The sequence below is a fragment of the Cyclopterus lumpus genome, chromosome 9, assembly GCF_009769545.1.
Source record: "Cyclopterus lumpus isolate fCycLum1 chromosome 9, fCycLum1.pri, whole genome shotgun sequence".
Lineage (NCBI taxonomy): Eukaryota > Metazoa > Chordata > Actinopteri > Perciformes > Cyclopteridae > Cyclopterus > Cyclopterus lumpus.
In genome coordinates this window covers 11,023,176-11,044,452 of record NC_046974.1, presented here as the reverse complement: position 1 = coordinate 11,044,452, position 21,277 = coordinate 11,023,176, and the positions used below count along the sequence as shown (strand labels likewise).

The 21,277-nt window shown below is 40.5% G+C and overlaps 1 protein-coding gene across 1 annotated transcript in view; it reads right to left on the bottom strand.

Annotated features, from left to right (window-relative positions):
* Nucleotides 1-6,147: 6,147 nt before the first annotated feature.
* slc15a4 (solute carrier family 15 member 4) overlaps nucleotides 6,148-21,277 on the bottom strand; it is a 23,012-nt gene continuing 7,882 nt past the window's right edge. Inside the window, exons 7-9 of the mRNA XM_034542441.1 lie at nucleotides 19,429-19,587; nucleotides 15,162-15,320; nucleotides 6,148-7,860 (exon numbers count right to left, since the gene is read on the bottom strand). Coding sequence (XP_034398332.1) covers nucleotides 7,709-7,860; nucleotides 15,162-15,320; nucleotides 19,429-19,587 — 470 coding nt within the window. The 3' untranslated portion in view covers nucleotides 6,148-7,708. The remainder of the gene's footprint in view (nucleotides 7,861-15,161; nucleotides 15,321-19,428; nucleotides 19,588-21,277) is intronic.

The window sequence follows — 21,277 nt, the reverse complement described above, 5'->3', positions numbered from 1 at the left end:
AATTGACTTCAGAATCATCCCCAAACTGCCAAAGGGTCATTTAATTAAAGAGGATTGTCATGATTCCACAAGTGACTGATGATCACTAATGAAGAAAATAGCAATGAATTAGGACGTCAGGTGGTTTTCTTCTTCATTTGTTGATGATTACCTTGTTGTCATCATTTTATTACTACAGGGTTTAGATCCCAGGACTATGTACTATTCATTAAACATGTAGATTTTAAAACAAACAGTAACATGTCTAGTTAGATGTTCTGAATGTGAGTGCACATTAAATGGTTTTGGAAGTTTTGTAACATTTGGATATTAATTTCTTGTGCCAGATCCTTATTCTATGGAAGAGTTCTGGAAAGGGCAAAGCAAGCAACCAGAAATATCTGCATGTCGATGGTTAAAAACTTTCTGGTTCATGATCATCCTCCTTAACGTGGCAGAAAACCTATATATATATATATATATATATATATATATATATATCCACAGCATTGTATTGTTGCTCTGTATATTGTATTTTTCATAACATTTCAAAATACACAACAATGTCAAGAGTGTATATCACCTTTTATTGATCGCAGCATCATTAGGCCTTTCAATTCTCAGCCCTAAGGTCAGCTGAGGAATGTGGTTGACGAAGAGAAGACAATTACACATTCATCTTTGTATCAAGAGTATCTTATGAGATGCAATTTACCCACAAGCCACAAAACAATCTGTTCCACTTTAATGCTGGTCGGTGGAGGAAGGCAGCACCCATTAATACTCCCATCTTGTCTATTAGATGCAGTACCCTAACATGACAGCCAATGTATGAAGGAGCGTTTAAACTAAATGCCTGGACATCATGGTCATTTGACATTTCCTACTGCAACCCCCAAGTTTAAAGTTAAGTGAGCTTTGAAGAAAATGCCAATTGAGGTCTCGTTAACCTCAGTGCCATAACCTCCAGGAAAAGCATGCTGATGGACAAACTGGGAGGAAATGTGCTTTCCATCTCTCGGGAGAGTGGAGCTACAAAGACGGATAATTACAGGCAAGGTGGGAAATGTTTCCTTTTTGGAAATTCAATGTTTAAGTATTCAGATAATTGCTTAAATAATAATCATCTCTGAAAACTTCCTAAACAAAGGCAGTCGGCTGAAAAATTGCATTTTCCTCAGTGAATGTTATTACCAACACAGTGGTGTCGGCTGATTGCATCTTTTGTGTTATTATTTTCCATCAAGCAGAGAAACGTTCACGTTATGTTAACTGTTGCTGCAGTGTGGATCAGATTGTTAATCAGCAACGCTCACAATATTAGCTTGGAAGAAGGAAGGTGAGATAGTCCAGCAAATGATAGCACTACCGTGAGTGTAATTATGGGATGCCATTTAGATTAGGTGAGTTATGTCGGCACTGAATGGAGCGCCTCCAGACACCTGTATGAAAGTTCAGTGGCTTTTTCTACTTTTATTTAATTAGTTCAAGCAGCTTGTCGACTGATTCTCTTTTCTACGTCTGTGATGCTGCTATTGATTCACTGGATGCTGTGCCACTGAATTAACACAACAACATAACATCTATGAACTTCAAATAGATAGATAACAAGTCATGATAGGTATTGATATGACGGAAGGGAGCCGTTTTGGGAAATGTGCTTATTTGCTGTTTGCCGTCGTAGAAGATTTATACCACCCTCTTTTATTTGCATTGAATATGAAGCTGCAACCAGCAGGAAATTAGCTTAGCTTAGCATAAAGACTCGAAAAAGGGGGAACAGCTAGCCTGGCTCTGTAGAAATCTGACTGCAGCGCCTCTAAAACTCACTAATTCATTCTTTATAATATTCATTCAAACTGTATAACAACTGAAGAGTGAAAACATTTGACATTACATTGTAAAATGTATTCTACACACACACACACAGAGGAAAAACTCTCCATGCTCACTCTTTTGTCTCTGTTTCTGCTGTCCTGAAATGTTTGTTTTTTTTGTTTCTTCCTATGGTGCGATTGGCTCTCTCGCCGGTGTGATGTTGCTGCTTCTGTGGCTCTATCAGTGACTGCAGGGGATTGAAGCGAGTCCATGTGCAGCGTGTGCTGTGCGCTGGGACCGGAGCTGCTGTGCTCAGCTGGTGGACTGTGAAGGGCGAGGAGAGCCAGTGTAGGTCTGGGAGGGATTTAACTGTCAGCCACAAGGGGCATGATTGATGAAGGGCCCTGTGTAATTAAAACACCGCTGCGACTCTCTTTCTGTGGCCGTCGTTGGTGGCTTCGTTTCTTCGGCGTCAACATTAAAGACCTACCGCCTCCAACCCCTTGAGGCTTTGGCTTTAGACACGTGTTCACACCTGCTGAGACGCGGCACAGGAGATGTAAAGATTGTATTCTCCTCCACTCTTGAGCGTGGTAACTCAAGACTCATTTGCGTTGGCCTTGATGCCTTGACTTCCCTGAAAGGAAAAGAAAAAGCCTTCCCCAGGCCTCCATCTTAAATGGATTTTTAATTAAATTGATGATGTGAGACCAACAAACTCACATTAATGGTTGCCAGTGCTCTCTGTGGTCCTAATGTGCCGGGTCTGTATTTGCAATTTCCAAATGATTATCCGCTGCTTGATTTATGTTGCTTCCAGTGAATTCATTTTTTTTAAATCAGTTCACAGTGGTTTCACAGCAACTAAACATGCACAAACAAGCAGTCGCAGAGGGATGACAAGGTCAGCTCGACATTCCAGTCCGAGACACTTTTACAGATGGAGCCGCAGGGAACAAAAGACAACAGCGTTCACACACAACCCCGTGCCCAATCGGTGTCTTGTAAACACAATCTCCCACCTGATCACTGCACCACAGTGGGAAGACACACACCAGGGCACACATACCAATGTTCACAAACAGAGAGTTTGCCCTGAAAGGGCTCTTTACGGACTACAGTGAGCCGAGACCGCTACCTCCATCTATTCATAACCATACAGGATAAGGATAAATTATTATGTAGTTTTCTAATTGCCAATTAATGCCACAAAAACATAAAAACTCAGCATGTAGCATGTTAATCGCTCAATACTTTGACTTCCCTGTCAGTTGCAGCTGAAGATCTAAATTTACAAAATGTATGAAAAACTATTTTTAGCTGTGGACTAATACATATTTGGTGTTACTGATTTACAACAGCAAGACGGTGTTAAACCACAGGTTTTTTTTTAAATAGTATTTGAACAACAATGAAAGTCTATGGCAGAGAAGAATAAGTCCTGTCCGACTTTGTTGGTTTTGATGGTTTCGGATTTGTTGACAGTCAAAAAATATAGAATACCACCAGCCATAACTCGTAAGCTTAACTCGAAATCCAAATCCCCCTAAATAAACTGTGGAGACCAGCATGAAGGTGCATCCCCACAACACCGTTTAACAATCAGCTTCTGATTCTGACAATGTGATGTATACACAAACAACGGTATAAACATATGCACTGCAAAAAGTATGAGCCATGACTCAAAATTGGCAACAAAAAGGCAATAAAAAGCTCCAGTAGCAAGCGCAGCCCTTCAGCAACAAGAGGTGAGAATCCAACCATGTCATTTAAGTATACCAGCCCAGCAGGAGCGGAGCACCGGGCACAGGGGAGCGACATATCAGCCAGCGCCCGAGACCTGAGACAGGTCGGGGCATTTGTCTTACTGCCGGAAAACAATAGAAGGTCAGAGGGCAGTCGAGATACGGCGAGCTCAAATGATGAGTGGCTGAGATAAATGTATTTTGATTCCTGTACGGTTTTGTCTAGCCCCATTCTGGACAAATAAGATGGTCTGAACCACAGGACCTGCACATGATATCTGAGGTCGATGCCGTGAATCCAGATGGATGTCGATGCATGTGCTCATTTCACAGATCATCCGTCTGAATGAACATCCCTAACCAAAAGACGTGCTCGGTTCCCACAGAAAAACAGACTTTCAAGAGACAAAACAAACACTTTCTGAAACAGGATTGTGCGAAGCTCGACATGCGTTTTGTTTTCCTCCATCGCTCATATTCTCAGCAAAACTTAATTGTAAATAGCACGTTAGAAACAGATGAACCCCGAGTTAAACAACTTGTCTTGTGCCCGACACTGTCGCATTTAAAATCTCATGCAGAAAAGGCTGCAGGATGCCGCCCAACAAAGACAGCTCCGATAAGATAATTAGGTCTGTGTAAATGCGGATGATTAGTACTTAAGAGATGGGCGAATTGTCTGCTTGGCCGTTTTCTTAAACGTTGTGTCTGCATTAGCTTATCTTAATTAACGTGATGATACTTCCTAATCCTCCGATTACTGGAGGAACATCTTCTGGAGCATCTGTCGGTTGCTCATTACACAGGTAAGACTTAGTAACAATTACAAGCAGTTTAGTATTTTGTAGTATGTTATACTGCCACATTGGAAAATGAATGTCAAAGGCACGGAAATACAGGGACTAACTTCCCTTCTTTATTAATTGTCTATGTCAATTACATTTTTAATAGATAACACAAAAACATGTTGATACACTTCAACCTAGAACTAAAGATATCTGGAGATTAAAGTCACTGACTAAATCACAATTTGTATAATTTTACACTAAGTATTTCTACTTGTAGAATGAATGCCAAGGTTGTTGTGCTAATCAAAGGATTTGAGTTGCTAAACTAAGTACAGCTGAGGCTGATGAGAATATCATTATTTTTGCATAAACCAAAGTATTTGACACAGAATTTGACCTGATTATAGCACTAGCTGAACATTTAAGGGACCAAAAGTCTCATATTTCATCCTGAAGGAGACATGAATGTGTGTACTAAACTTCATGGTAATCTATTCAGTAACTGTTGAGATATTCCACTCAAAAGCACAAATGTCGACCTCTTTGTGGCACTAAAGGAAAGTCAGGGAGTCACCTAAATCATCAGGATGCATCTTCAGGGAACCATGAATGTTTGTTCAAAACCCATCCAACAGATATAGAGGTATTTCACAGGCTAAAGAACTAACTTAAATGTCAATTGATTACCAAAGTCATCAGAATGAATCCTCTGAAGATCATGAATGTCTGTACAAACGTTCATAACAATCCATTTAATAGTTGCGATATTTCAGACTGAACCAAGGTGGTCGACAGAGACCGACATTGCCAGCTCGAACCCTCACATCATCCTACGATGGTTTACAAAAGAATACCATCACATTTAGAACTCTATAAAGTCCAAAGTCAGTGCATTACCTTGGGCCCTGCAACATGCAAAAAACATCAACACTTAAAAGAAAAAAAACTTAAAGAGTAGCAGGTATTATAACATATGCTGACGGTAAATCAACTTAAATATTTGGAGGTCAGCTCCAAAACTATATATCTCAATGGTCTTTGCTCCATCTCCATAACCACTTCGACGTGTCAGAAATTCCTCTCAACATGAGAAAGAAGCCGCCACACTGGAATTATGACCTGGAGGCATCTTGTTGGTTTCCAACATCAAGCTGTCTGCTCAGTCACGGTGATGTGGGCTCTCTGACCAAATTAAACAGGAAATAGCCATCTCCGAGCCTCGTGGCTGCGAGGGCTTAGCATTAAAAAATGATCTATGATGACGTCTTGATTTCTATCGGTGTCTGATGAAACCAAGAAGAAATATACTGCCTTCCCCACTGGGAATGCAAAATAAGGATTTCAACCTCTGTTTGCAACCTTTCCCCTAACAGCCGGCCACAGGGTGTGTTTTCTGTAATATAAATCATTTACAGCGTCTACTTTGAGTTTCCCTTCGGAGCAACAAAGCATAGCCCTAATCTCGAAGGCATCCTGGCAGGCTGTAAGGCACAATCCGTGATTCTCATTTAACAACAGGGTCACTCTGCCACCTGAATTTAAAACATGTCATGCTATCAATGTTCTCTCGTGCTTAAAATATGTGTGTACAATTTAGGGGTATAAACGATTAGAATAAAACATTTAAGATACCGTTTATTTATTTTCTATGAACTCCTGACCGCACAGCCTGTACCTGTAAAGGCAGTGCTGGCTTGAAAAAACATAATAAATGTGCATCAAGAGACGTAGAAAAAAGGAAAAGTAAGTGAAAGCAGGTAAAGACATTGCAAATTGTTCCTCGTTTACACAATGGCTAAAAATGACAAACCCAATACTCAGTTTAATATACTTTAATAATGGCAACAAATATCTCAGTTCTGGACATCATTAAAACCAAATATATTTCCAAAATAAATGTCATAAATCTTTCTGATGAGGACTGAATTGACAAATAAAGCACGTATGGAATATACAATAATACAAGGAAAATGTAATTGTAATTGTAATGTAATTATCCGACCAATCAAACACAAGAAATGGCTTCTTGTGTCATATGTGCCGTTACACTATTCCTTGAGTCCTGAGAGTTTTCTTGTTTTAATCAAATTCAGTACCTTGTACTATACCTACTCACATACAAGCATTTTTCTTAACAGTATAAAGCTAAAACAAATGCATCACAGTCTAATAAATAAAACAATAAAGAAGCTTCTTTTTCAAGAATTACAGGCAAAGCTGCAAAGCCACTAGAACACTGTAAAACGTCCCTGACAACAAATAATGTGAAAGGTGTGCTTTATTTTGCTTTCGAATTATAACTAAAAAGAACATGTCACTGTGAATGGGTTACATTTTCAATTTTTATATCTCACTTTTTTTTTAAATCATGATCGAAGCCTTAAAGCAGGGGATATTCTAAGAGCTACACTCAAGGTTGCCTGTTAAGCTTAAGGCTAATTTCTAATTAGTTGTTTGTCATGCAGTTTTGCAGCTTGACCAGAAATGAAAAAAATCATGGAGTATTTTTAACATGAGTTATTATTATTCATGTATGGGTCTGTTTGAGGATTAATAGCAGATTTATAGGATGGACTTGTGTTGATTTACAGTATGTAATCACAGGCAGTGGTAACAAATGTCTCTTAATATTAGATTTGAATAATAGATAAGTCAAATCTAAGTGAGTTTCTTTGGAGTCTCACCAAACAAGAGCCCTATTCTGTCATTAAAAGCAATGATTCTGTAACAACATAACATTACCTCCAGTTAAAACACATTTCCCATTCAATCACAACTATGTAACTGCATAGGTATTTAACGTTCTTGAAAAGCTCCAACAGGGGTAATCAAGAAATAATGCACAATGTACATTTAATGCACAACATTTCACATCAGTCCAGCAATCATTTAAATACTCAGTGAAATGGTTATCAAAAGTCCTAAAATGAGACTTTGTTAGAGCACAAAACAGTAAAAATGCAACTATAAAAACTGAGCATTCTTCGTCATAAGAAAATATCTAGATATCGCGTATTTTTATGCCACCACTCCTCAAGTCAAGTGCAAATGATGAAAGAAAGGCCACAAGAGGAGTTAGGGAGCACAGTAGAACCAATTCAAACATGGCTCCTGCATTAATCTCTATACTTTCAGTGGTAGCTGTGGAGTCATCCAGTTATGTAAAATCATTATTGTTATAAAAACAGGATAAAGAGTCACCACTTAAAATCTAAAATAAACATGAATACGAAAAACAGTTTTGACCAGACAATTTGTGACTGAAAGGAGGTAAACCAAACTTTTGTAAGATTTGATAAGTACCGATTCAACGGGGTCGTCGGGCACCGAGTGGTAGGAGGGTAAAAGGCAGGAATGCTGAGGGGGATGTGGAGCAGGTCAAGAGGACACGCGTCTCTGCCTTTGGCTTCCCGCTTTGCCCTTCTGCTTGTCGTACTTGAAGGAGATAATAAGGAAGACCAGTAAGGTGACGCCCTGGATCCCTGCCAGGAGGAAGAAGTAGTAGTGCAGAGAGCAGTCATTGATATTACCTGGAAAGAGAGAAAACAAGGATACTATTATAATGAGGTATGTTCCACCTCAGCTGAGACTCCAAACAGCTGAGAAGCAAGACAGGCATTTAGATTATGCTTAAAAACTGACAAATATGGAAATGTGGAGAACAAAAAAAAAGAGTCAGTCACGACGCATTCAGAGGGCGACAGTAGGAGGGTTCTTTTATCACAAAGTACCGCAACGTGTTAACGGAATACCAAAGGCAAAAGGTAAACGGCCACAAGCTCGTGAGTGTGGCAGGTTGTTGTGTTTTTTTGCTCGACACAAACGGCAGACTTGAAGTGAGCATGGCGGGGGGGGGACGCGATGCTGTCAGGATTTGGGATCCAGCGGAGGGGCTTGTTACTTCTCATCTCAACCACGGTGGCGCCTTCTGAAAGTGAAGACGGTTGACCCCGCTCATCGACAGTAGTGATGATGTGTGACTGAAGCGTCAGAAATAACAGAGCAACAGAGGCTCACAGCTGCGATTCCAACCCGGGGAGTCTTTCATCCATATTAAAAAGGACGGTGTGTATCCTCCTGGGAATTGGGATGCAATCAAAAGACAGGAAAAAATAAACTGATACATCCCGTGATCTGCTGTATGACTTCTGCACAGGAGGGAGGGAGGGAGGGAGGGTGGGGGGTTGGGGGGGAGACACACACACACAACAGACTGTGCTAAGACTGACAGAACTACAGTTAGTTTCAAGTCACCCATTATTTTTCCTACTGTGTTTGGAAACTTCCACCAGCAGCCGTTAAACTCTAACTGCCTTAACGTTTGCTGTAGTGTTGATTGAAGTGGTCGTCCTCAAGAGGGGAGCTCTAAACAAATCCTGTGTTCGCCTTGCTTGGGTTTTAGACCAAGGGCAAAACCATAAATGGCTCCAATGTTCAAGTATGGAGATAATTGGATTGGCATTAGAGCGGCTGTTTGTCCTCTTGACCATGTCAGGCAGACCAATTGACTTTGTAGCCAACAGCATGAGATGAGGCTGCTCACATTTTGGGGTGAGCTGGCTGCTAAAGGTTGCCTTCTACAAACTTGTACAGCACATTTATGTGTAGACAACGCTCATTTCAAGTTCTGCCTATTCACATGGCAGGAATGTGTGCAGCCTAATTACTAATTAATTGTCATGTTAACAGGTTAACAGCCTGGTCAAAATGGCGCTTATGGAATTACAGGATTTCGTATCTTACTTTTGAGCTATTTTACAAAATCATTTAAAACATGTGTCTAATTTGATGCAGTAGCACAGCAGACACTAGATGCTATGCAAACTGTTTGCTGTTCCTAAAAACTTTTAAGGCTTTACTTTATGAAGAGAATGTGGAAAAGTTCAAACATACAATTGAAGTCATCGCCCAACAAATCCTTGAGCAGCTGAATCCGTTACAAACCCCAAACAAACCTTTGCAGAAAGAAATGCAAAACGTTCTCTGGGGCTCGAACTGTGGAGGGCCGTCTCCAAGCACACCTGCTATTTTGGTTCATGTATTTGCAGCAGCGCTCGGTGCAAAAGGGCTGGCTGAAGTCATATAGATCAGAGGGTGTGGTGAACAGTAAACACACTCTCAGTCACATCACGGGTCTTATCGCTCGGACACAGCTGTTCCAATCATGACATCAATAGTTCAACAAATGGAACGACGCCTCTCCAGGAAATCATGTTGCCATCTGGACGGTGCAGAGCAGCAAGACGTGAACACACAGGACCAAGTCAGTAGCAGTGAAGTAAGTACAATGGCAATAGAAATTCAGAATTAAAAAGCTTATATTATCATCATATAAGATGGTGAAGCATATCAAGTACATGCTATGTTTGTAACGGGTTATATGACAGCAGCATTTGCTTAGTAATGAATAGCAATAGTGAAAAATTAAACCCAGACGACTTTTGAAAATAAATTATACAAGTTTGACAGGAGGCTATTATGCCCAGAATTAACGCGCTCTGGTAATTCAATTTCTCCCACATAAACAGCAGAATGCAGAGGTTTAAACATCCGGCATGATGCGTGTAGAAGTGTGTGGGATTATTTTGTAGCAGCCTGGTGTCAAGAGGCGGTAAACACAGCGGACGGCAGTCCGTAGAGACAGGGCACTGTGAGGCTGTAGATCCATCAGCTCCACTGTCCTGCTGCCTTCAGGGACCCATCAAAATGCCAACAATTTGCATTACACTGCCTCAGGGGAGTGAACCGCCCACCTGTTTGGGCCTCTCCTCCCACCAGTGAAGCATGCGCTGGACACCAAAATACCAGTTGGAAGGGCAAAGTTAATGAAATGGTCAAAATGCTGCTTGTGATGCTCGTTGCGTTGCTCGAAATGAATCTACAGCCATGCGAGCGGTTCATGCATGTGTCGCCGACCGCTGTGCTCGGACTAAAACACTGTCTTGGTTAAAGTAGCAATTAATCAGAATTAAATCGCTAATTGAACAGCGTGTCTATTTTCCCTATAACTATAAACCAAATTAAAGACTTCTTTCCAGAAATCTCTGAAAGAAAATATTTTGACCAGTAAGTCAACAAAAAGTCAAGGGAGTACAACCGGATGGTGAATAAGACATTTTTAGGTGACTGAAAAGGTTCAAATGAACTGTGCTGAATTGAAAACAGATTTTTTTAAAAGATATACTGTATTAAATTAGACTGTTAAATGTCAACAGACGTGATTAAAACAAGGCGGAGTTTCACAACAAAGGCGTGTACAACCGTACTGCTTTAGAGCAGGTGTCTCACCATGTATCCAACACAGAAACCTTCATGTTCTTGTCCATGATCCAACTGCCAACCGAAGAGCAGGATTAACTCATTTGAAACCAGTTCTCCCGGTGCTGTGCATGAGCACTTGTGATCAGTAGAGCGGCTCACTCTCTGTAATGTCACCAAGTGTATCGTGCGTATAAATAATTATGTTTCCAGTCTCTCTCTGTAGTGTGAATGGTCGTGTGGATAATTAGAAAATCGAGCGGCATAAAGTACTGGGCCATCTCTATAGCTTGAAACCTTTCATCTAGGAACAGAGAGCTGGCTGAAAACAGGATACTTTGACCCCCGTCAGTTTTCCCCCCATTTTGTTATCATCTTAAATTTGGTCAACATTGTAAATTGTGAAAAACAGACCAAGAACCAAGGCAGCGTTTGAATAATTCATGCAGTGCAACCGGTTTGAGAGCATAGGAGGAAACGGGAAGTGCATTAGCAGCGAGGGCGCTTGTATTTTCAATCGATAATTTCTCTTAACAGATAGACCAGGAGTCTGCAATGCAGTCTTAATTAACAGAGCATTATGGCTTACAAAAAGCAGGGAATATAGCAGACAAATGTCGAGGGAATATCCAGAGAGTTTTGTAAAGATATGATCATTTTAAAGTAGAAGTTGTACGTATGAAAATAAGTGGAGTATTTACAGCAACATATTCAACACTCGCTGAGTTTGCCCTTAAGAAGGCGCAGAATGTCAGCATGTTAAATGGAGCAAATCCTGATTTTAGGACATTTTTAGTGCTGAAGAAAATGTTTCCGCAGCGTTAAGATTATTCTGACCAGTGAGTGGATCTCAACCTTTGTTGCAGATTTCAAAACTCATCCCAAAGAATGCAAAATAACTGGCAAAAACAGGGAACAGACAGAAAAACTATGCAAGGTTTCAGCTGTGTAATGGCTCTTGATCTAATTTCATTATTATACATTAAGTTAGGCTCTACCTCCTTCTTTGTCAGCCTCCGCCTCCCCCCAGGCCTAACCACATTCAAAAATATGGAGGGCTAATTACTGCAGAAAAAGACTAAACGAGAATTTGCTGTAAAAGACATTAATGAAGCCCATAAATATTTGACAGTTATTTTAAAAAGGGAAATTCTTGAAAAGGTAGGAAATAGTGGAAACAATAAGACTGGCTCATATTGGTCGTTGCACCCTTCCACATGTGAACCTGCTTAGTGAATGACAAGATTATGATTACACTGAATGCCCCAACATAGTGTCCGCCATCTAATATCTAAACAATATAAACTCGTGGCACAAAGTAGGTTTGAGCGGACCATGTGAGTCCAGATGAAACGGGTCAATATCAATTCAACGTTTGAAAATGGATCAATTGATCCAGACCTTCAGTGCAGTGAACCAACATTTAAATGCTTTAATGCATTCAGTACCATTCACAGCCTCACAATTAAAATCAGAGAGGGAATCAATTAATGTTTGTTTTAGCTATAAATAGTTATTTTGCTTTGTGATTGATGCTGGAATGTTGTAAATGCCTACAATGTGCTTATTATTTCTATTTGCCTTTTGTTGTGGCATGTCTGACATGTCTAACACATGCACCAAACAATTTACTGTCAGACAGAGTTAGAGTTCTTGTTACATTTGCCAGATCTGACATCAAAGTCTTCCATTAAGACATTGACATTTCACTGAATGTGATCCAACACTTCATGAGCAGGATGTGCGAATGTCAGCTGCCTCCGAGTGTCTAAACACGTCCCAGACATCTGATAGAAGATCAGACACGACTTGAACACTGGTCAAAGAAAAAGGCTGTTTCATGTCATGTGACCATAGGGGCTCACAAATAAGACACTCACTTTGAGTGAATGATAAAAGCAGAACAAATTAAATGCAACAATAGACGTTTTCGAGGAACAAAGAAGCTCCTCATGTGACGAGTATAATGCTAGTAAAGAAAGGAAAGGTTGATATTTGATGGACTTGACTTTAAGGTTAAAACGGCTCCACGCTGGAAAAGATGAGCTGCTGTTATATGCTCTGCCTTCAAAAAGACCAAATAAAAGTGTGTTATAGATAAGTACTCAAGCAGATGTCACCATAGTGGGGAAACGATGTGCCGTGAGGTTTGAAGGATCAATTATTGTAACACATGAGCTTACCATGTTTTAAGTTTGAGAGCAGGAATACCGTTTAACCATTTTCTCCATTGCGTTGCGAAGGGCTTTCTGTCACACATGGTCATTCACTCCGCTGTGCCAAATGGGAAAGTCATTTGTTTTTTGAGACTCAAAACTGACAGAACTACAGTTAGTTTCAAGTCACCCATTATTTTTCCTACTGGGTTTGGAAACTTCCACCAGCAGCCGTTAAACTCCAACTGCCTTAACGTTTGCTGTAGTGTTGATTGAAGTGGTCGTCCTCAAGAGGGGAGCTCTAAACAAATCCTGTGTTCGCGTTGCTTGGGTTTTAGACCAAGGGCAAAACCATAAATGGCTCCAATGTTCAAGTATGGAGATAATTGGATTGGCATTAGAGCAGCTGTTTGTCCTTTTGACCAGGCTCAGAACAAGAGGTAATGATCTTGCTATATGGGACAATTTCCGTCACCATAGATATAGTCACAAAAAGTCACATTTGAAAAACATGAAAACTGAAACCAAACCATGTATATGTACCAAGAGTTTGAGACTTGGTTCTTTCCAATGTACAAAGCAGCTGGTAAAACCATAACAAAGGGCAGACTGGATGGACTCTTCGTGTGACACTTTACTGATGCTGAAGGAGAGAAGGAGCAACAGCTCTACAGGAGAGCTGAGCAATCCACCAGTGTGGTGCCAGAGTAGCAGTGCCATCTCCATGTAACGCTCCAGGGACAGCTTTACTTATCCAGGGCTATGTAATCAGACCCCCAGCCTGTGATTAATGTTGCTCATCTGTCTTCAGGCCCATACAGCTCAGTACAACTTAGCACAGCTCATCCAAAATGTTTACTGCACACCATTTTGCCCGCAGCCATGGAAATAAGTTGAATCCATTCCACCTAGACAGCCATGAGATGTGGAAGAAGCTAACATGCAAAAAAGTGTGAAAAACAGCCACAAAAACAAACTGCATGATCCCCGACTGTATTTTATGGCTTAGCTTTGTGCGGTGTGTTTTTTTTATTAATGGCCAGGAGGATGATTTGTTCCATTTCTGCAGCTCACCTTTTAAATGACTTGTTTTGGAAAGCAAAAACAAGTCTTACAGGCAATCTGGCTCTAGTTTAACTACCGCTTAAGTGAAGCAAGGCTGAGCAAATGATGCATTTATGAAGTGTGCCAAGCATCTTACAGTGCTAACATAATCAAAAATACCCCCCCCCCCCCCCCCCCTACCTGTCGGCGCACTGTATTAATGAGCTATTAGGTGTTTGTGGGTAAACAATTTACAGTGTTGGCTTATTTACCGCATGCTCAGAGAAAAGTGCATCTGGGTTGGGAGCCTCCTCTCGCTAGGGAGCCCATCCATCTGCTGCCACCACCGCACTATTCATTCTACCACTTGGACAGATTTACACAAACCTTTTGTCGTTAGCCTGACATGTCTATTTATTATGGGAAACACTGTTAAAACAAAAGGAGTGCACAGGGTGCTGTCCCCCCCTCTCTGCATCCAATTTACAAACTATTTAAGTGGATTTTAAATCAGTACAAGCTATGAAAGCCCCATCTGCATTCTGAAATCGATACCAACAATTCTATTACGAGTCCATACATACAGTCGATGTGCAAAGTCAATAGTGCACTCCACATGCACTGAACATCTAACAGCAGGCTTGTCAACTGTAATGCTCAATTCAGAGGGATTATGGGCAGCCCTAAGAAAAAAGTGTGAGAAAAGATCAATCACCTCGACGATATTTTCTTTAAATGTAATCGCAGACAAAGTCGTGTTTCCCATGAGTCTGCATGCATGTCACAGGGATAGGGGTCAATATTCCAGCAATTCGGTTGATTGCTTGTTTCTGTGCAACATCAGGACTAATATATATCAAGCTAGCGATAGATAGATAGATAGATATACACACCTCTTAAATCAAATGAAGAAGAAACATTTTCATTCACTTTGACCTGTGTCTCTGACCACTTGGTGATAGTAAGGTTAATATTCACTCTCCTTTCTGCTATATTTTGGTCAATCTCCTGAGGGAAATATCTGGCTATGTTTACCAGCTCGTCGCTAACTTTATCTGTTTGGTGCTTCGCTGGCAGAGTCAAATGGGTTTTTAGATTGCTGAAAACAGAAGCCTGCTGAGGCTGAAAATGACGCTATGAGAGCAGTAAAACTGAACCATGAAAAAACACCTTAAAGCTCCTCCAAATGTTCAGGAACAGCAGAGTCAAGTGATAATTATTTGTGGGTGCAGTCCCCCAAGACTGCCCCTTTTCACATATATTCATTTGATCTGTTGTTAATATACAAATATTGATTAATCTGTTTGTTTTTTGTGTGTGGTTTACAATGATCATTACACATATAGAGTGTATAAGCTACACTATTCTCTTACCAAAGTCTTTGTGGGATGACATCCAGCCAATCTCCTTGAGGGAGACAATAGCCAACAAACCGGAGCCCACGAAAGAGCCAATCCCAGAGAAGAAAAAGAAGAGCCCCATGATGGCACTCTGCATGGACTTGGGCGCTGCAGAATATGCAAACTCCAGACCTGCAAAAAAAGAGAGTAAAAAGACAGATAGATGTTTGTTGAAAGGTTGGGTATATAACAGTGAAAACAGTGTATATGCTATGACCTGTAGCAACATGAAATGCAGCCTGTATTTGTATGCTACATAGTCACACGCTTCATCTGTTGTGTTTATGTCTGTGACAGTGGCGCAAACAAAGTAACACTATGTACTGAGGTATAATATCCGTCTTTATGCATCAATGTAATATGACGGAGTTTGTTGACACTGACCAAAAGGCTTCCTTGGCAGCTCATTTTCAATGGTGGCACTGGTTTGTGGTGCCATTGTTTATGGTCTCTGCTTGGTACTGGTCTCAAAAAAATATTTTATTCCTGGACAAACACATCACTCAGTATTTACTGTCAAGAAAAAAAAATATACTGAGAAAATGGGCAGGGAACCAAAGAGAAAGAAAGACGCAAAAAAAACACATCAAATGTGTGTCTTTTTTGCCTAGTGATCTGTCTGCCTGCAAGCTGACAGTGATAATTTCATGGCACCTTAAACATGTGATTTTTCAAATGAGGGCCTATAGCTACATCTGTCAGTAGAGATTAGGGAGCTGTGGTTAAATACATTTGCCTTTCAAGACCTTCCATGGAAGGGGACATTGCACAAATTAATGTGACGAGCAGTTTCTGTACAGATACCTGTGCTAGTCGCACACAAAAAAAAGCTGCAGAAGAAAAGGAATGAGATAAAAGCACGGCACACATATCGTTATTACTCAGTGGAAAGCATGAATGACCTTTACAAAAGTTCACAATGATACATTTGTTTATCGCCTAAGCTAACCTTTTGATAGCAAAACACTGGTCAATGGCTATGCATATCACAGGGGACTGCGAAGGTTGGTTAGGATTCTAGATACAGCTTTGCACAGTAAAGGGGGTACAGACCAATATTGTAACATGATGTAGAATCAAGTTTGTGACGACAATAAATCAAGAAACCATAAAAGTGAGCTTGACCTTTCTCAACTAAAAAAGGACAGAATTATTACGATTAGAATTATTTTAAAGAAATTGGAATTAAAAACGCATAAATATTGGTAACCCCTAGGCCATCGTTGGAGGGGGGATTTTTTTTCTTTCTTATAAAATAATAATATTAGCCTTTAAGATTTTCAGAAGTGCAATACATAATTAAAATACTAAAAGGGAATCATTTTGCTAAAGTTTTTGCATATTCGTATTGCCTGCAAGCAGACAAACTTGGGTGGTGTACAAGCAAAGAATTACCAATCGTCCTTCAAGAATGGGGATTGCAGCGAAGAAGTTTGACGGCACCGGAGGTTTTCAACACATTTATTCAAACAGAAGAATACTGAGGGGAAATATTTCTCTTAACTAGAACTATGTCACAATTTTGTCAGCCAATTTTCCTTTAGGTAAGCCCTGAGGGGAGGAATGGTATGGAGAGAGAGAGAGAAGAGAGTAAGTCTATTTAAAAGGATCCTTATAGCTTTGTTATGTCTGGATTTTACTTTCATGGGGACCCTGATAATGTTGTGAAAATTCTAGTGTTTTAAAGAAGCCTTATGGAGTGAATGTGTATGTTCATGCGTACAAACAGACTGCATTGCCTGAATCGGCTTGATAATCCATCCACTGTGATAAAGAAAAAGAAAAAAAGTCTTAAATATTAATGGTTCAATCTTCACTCTAGGTATAGAAATAAAGCGAGTGCTATATAGAAGAACCTACAACAGCATGACCCGTAGTAATAGGAGAATGACTCAATCATGGCCCCAGGCCTTAACAAATTGGAATCACTAAGGTAACTGAGGCCTGAAGCCATGATCATGACTGTAAAGGGGAAGAAAGGGAGAGAGGAACAAAGACTATAGACATACAACAGATAGATAAACGCAATACGAGGCAGATTTATGTGTTACACTCACAGACCCAAACTCCCCTCTTTTAAACGGAGAATACGGTTGCTTCTATTCTTGTCTCAGATTTTGCAGCCGCTATTTTATGTAACATTAGAGCCATTTTGAGTCGGCTGTAGCTCATGGGGGAGAGTGGTCGTCCCGCAACTGCAAGGTTCGATCCCCGCTCTCCTCATAGTTGCATGTCAAAGTGTCCTTGAGCAAGACACTGAACCCCCAGTTGCTCCCCGGGGAGCTTCACTGCAGCCCACTGCTCCTTAATAACTAAGGATGGGTCAAATGCAGAGAAGAATTTCCCCACAGGGATAAATAGAAGTGTCCATTTCTTTCGTTTCTTTCTTTAATTTCTCACTTTGTCACATTGTATTACTGGAGCATTATGGCTTTACTCAAAGTAGCTTCGAATGAAATGGCATTTCCCATTAAGACAAAAAAAAAAGGAGCAATTTTCCGCTGATACCTTGACATTATCAAGGTATCTGATATCTGAAGTCTGCAGCTGACAAGTTCCAGCAAATATTCTGACCTGCTTTGATTCAATGTTTTACTTTTTAATCATTTCTTGGAGAAGAACAGTGAATCTATTTTTACAGGGAATGCAAACACTAGCCGATTTCCAGTGAAGGATTATGGGGGGCCTCATATTGATGAGCATTTTTCTTTGAATGATATTTTTCTGGATGAATCATTTCAGCAGCAATAGTAATACATCTTTTATTCCAAATCAGACCCTGAACTATATTCACAAGCTTCCCAGTGTGAAAAATGATGTAAAGCAATCTTGAATTGTCACATTTTCTAAGAAATTCTCTTAACTTCTGTTGCTAGAAGATAAAAAAAAAAAAAACTATTCACAAAAGATTTCAAGTCACAATAATAACACTGCACATAACATAAGGAGTAAGGATTATTGCAGGTTAATCCAAAACGTAGGACTTTCAGAACAAGTTAATCACCGAGTCACAGCACTCACTCCATGTGGCATCTTGTCAAGCAGATCGTTTTGGCTTATTGTACCAAGGTTTTGAGACATCTACTTTTTGAACTTTAGCTACCAACATAATACGCCAATAGAGATTAATCAGATTTAGTTTGTGCTCCACAGTGAGAGATTTGTCAACCTGCAGTATGACCCTATACAATCAATGAGCCTGACCGATGTATTATAATAATAATAATAATAATAATAATAATAATAATAATAATTCCTTTATTGGGGATTGACCCATCCTTAGTAATTAAGGAGCAGTGGGCTGCAGTGAAGCGCCCACTGCCTTCTCCTTTGGCCCTGCAGTCATTAGAGTCCACAGTAGAATGCCTCTGAAGTGGAGGTCGACATGGACATATAACTTTCAGCAACCTGAAAAGACATACCATCATGTTCTATGTATCCATGTGTAATATTGTCCCTATGAGCAGTGTGAAAGCTGAGACTCATACTAATTGGTTAATTAAGAGTTGAACTTGCAATCCAGTGTATGTCAGTACAATTAGTCTCTCAAGTGTGATTTCGTATGGGACAGAAGGCACGGGGCATACATTGGGATTACCATTTCATATGCAGGTATGTATACATTTAAGCTCATAGTGGTAAATGTCAACACACCAAGTGAATGAACATGGAGGTGAATTAATTGCGATGTTAATTGTGTTGCTGTCAGTGGCAACACAATGAACATCATAACATAAACTTCTCACCTCCATGTTCAGTCACACAGTACAGTGTAAGGTGCATATCTGTGAATTTATCCATCTGATTTTCTACTGCATGTTTGGAAACGAGCAGAGGAAAAGCTGTGTGGCGAGTCTCTGTCCGGGTCAAAGTCATAGCTTTCATCCCCATTTTAATTTTAAAAGGTTACATTATCCGCACTGTATTTATGAAACGTACCATTACTGAACAATGTCTTGCATCAGGATTGTCAATTATCGATCGACTGCTTGTTCTATTTAATATGGACTACAAGTCACAAACACATTAAGCCTGGGAAGGCAATGAATAAATCAAACAAACTACTCAAAAAGAGTTTGTACGTTCTTCATCGTCAGTGCATTCTGCTTAGAAGAATGGGCACCACAGACCAGCTCAAATCACAAGGCTAATCACTGGAGGATACTGTATTTCACTGTACTCATCACGTCTACCTGATGGTGGTGCTAAATGAGACACAGGAGATATCAAACAACTGTACCTGCAATGCTGGCAAAGACTTCGCTGATTCCTATCAGCACGTATTGAGGCACTTGCCACCATATGGGTAAATCTGCTGCGTAGTAGATAACGTTGCCAAGCACCTGGTCAATGGTACCACTTGATTTGACAATCTCCAGGCGTTTGGTCTCCAAAATACCTGAGTGGACAGACACAGAAAAAATGCACATCAGCACAGTTCGCTGAGGGAGAACATTTTTATAAAAGCATATATGGTCAAAGTCTGCAACACACATACTAAAGCAAAAACTAAACAGGGCAACGGGTGAATCTAAAGGCTGACGAAACACTTGGGAAAGATTCAAGTCAACAAACAGCCTAACAGAGTTAGAGGATTCAGTGACAGTTCATTAAACATTGAACTAGTGTTAAGACTATCCGACCACTTCATTAAGATCACATCTGCACTCTTCCATATTATGGCAGTTAGTAATGAAACAGTGCAGATGGTTCAATAATAAGAGCCAAGCAGTTGTCATCAACCACTGCCTCCTCCTAAAAGCTTTATTCGATAGAGCCATTATCATCATGTAACCAGCGGCTATTTCCAGATAACTCCCAGAGACAGCCTCCTATCATGACTACACTTAATGCTGTATTTGAGAGGAGTTGTGGCCTTGTAATCCGGCTATCCTATAATACCAGCTGTCCATCTCAGGGAGTGTGGCCACTGGGCTGCCGAGAGCAAGAGTCGCACTCTAAAAACACACACACACACACACACACACACACACACACACTCTTGTTTCCCCCCCTTTACTCAACATCACACATCAGACAGCCCAGTGTGATCCCTGGCAACTCTGCTCCAGCTTTTATGAAGAAGAAAAAAGAGGGGGCTTTGGACACCTAAAAGCCATTGAGCTTTAACCAAAGCAGATTAATATATAAAGTTAAGGGGGGAAAAAAAATAAAAAATCCCTTCAAAAGTAATTTCAGCACAGCTTTTCAGAGCAGGCCCCAGTATGTGGTTGAAGTCTGGGACTGTTGAACAAGCGGATCAGAAACAGCACACTGGCGGCTCCCTTTGCGCTTCATGGGAGGTCCAGCTGCAAGATGAAACACTGTGAAATATCGCCACACCAACGACATCATGACAAATACCGGCACATTTGTTGCACATGAAGATGAAAGTTGATTCTATCTCTGAACAGCAGCGGTGTGGCCAATGTTGTGCACGCAGAGTGGCGGGCTAACAATGCAATGCGTTGGCCTGTCTCTTCTCCGGGCAAATGACGCCACACTTGGTCACTCACAACTCTCCATCAGTCAGGCTCTGAACACAACAACTAGTTGACTGATACAGATAAGCACTGAGGACACACAAAGACAGCTCAGAGAAATGCAGTTTAAAATGTAATAACAGTGCAAGGCAGCTCCCAGGAAGCAAGGTCATGCAGGGGATAAACAAGAGGAATTATTCTTGGATGAATACTTGTTATAAGAGGCAGATACAATGTAATTAATACTGTATCTCAATAACTAATCTCAGTCTCAAGTACATCGCTGAACCGATTTGATCAGTCGTCTGTTTCGAGTCCTAAAATGCAGGTCAGAACTGTGTTGCACACTAGTTGTGTATTCACCTACTGTGCTGATCTGTGACCAATGGCCAGACCACTGCAACATCATAAACCTTTTCTTTCCACTACCAGGACCCAAAATTGCCTGCAATATTCAGAAAATCATTTAGCTTGAATTCAAATGCAGGGATTGCACTTTCTTTCAAGAAGCCAAATGGAAAAGCAAATACCTAAATAGCTTTTGAACATCAGAAAATGAACATGTTAGAGCACCTTCCCTTCCAGTAATGCTCATGTCCTCTGAAA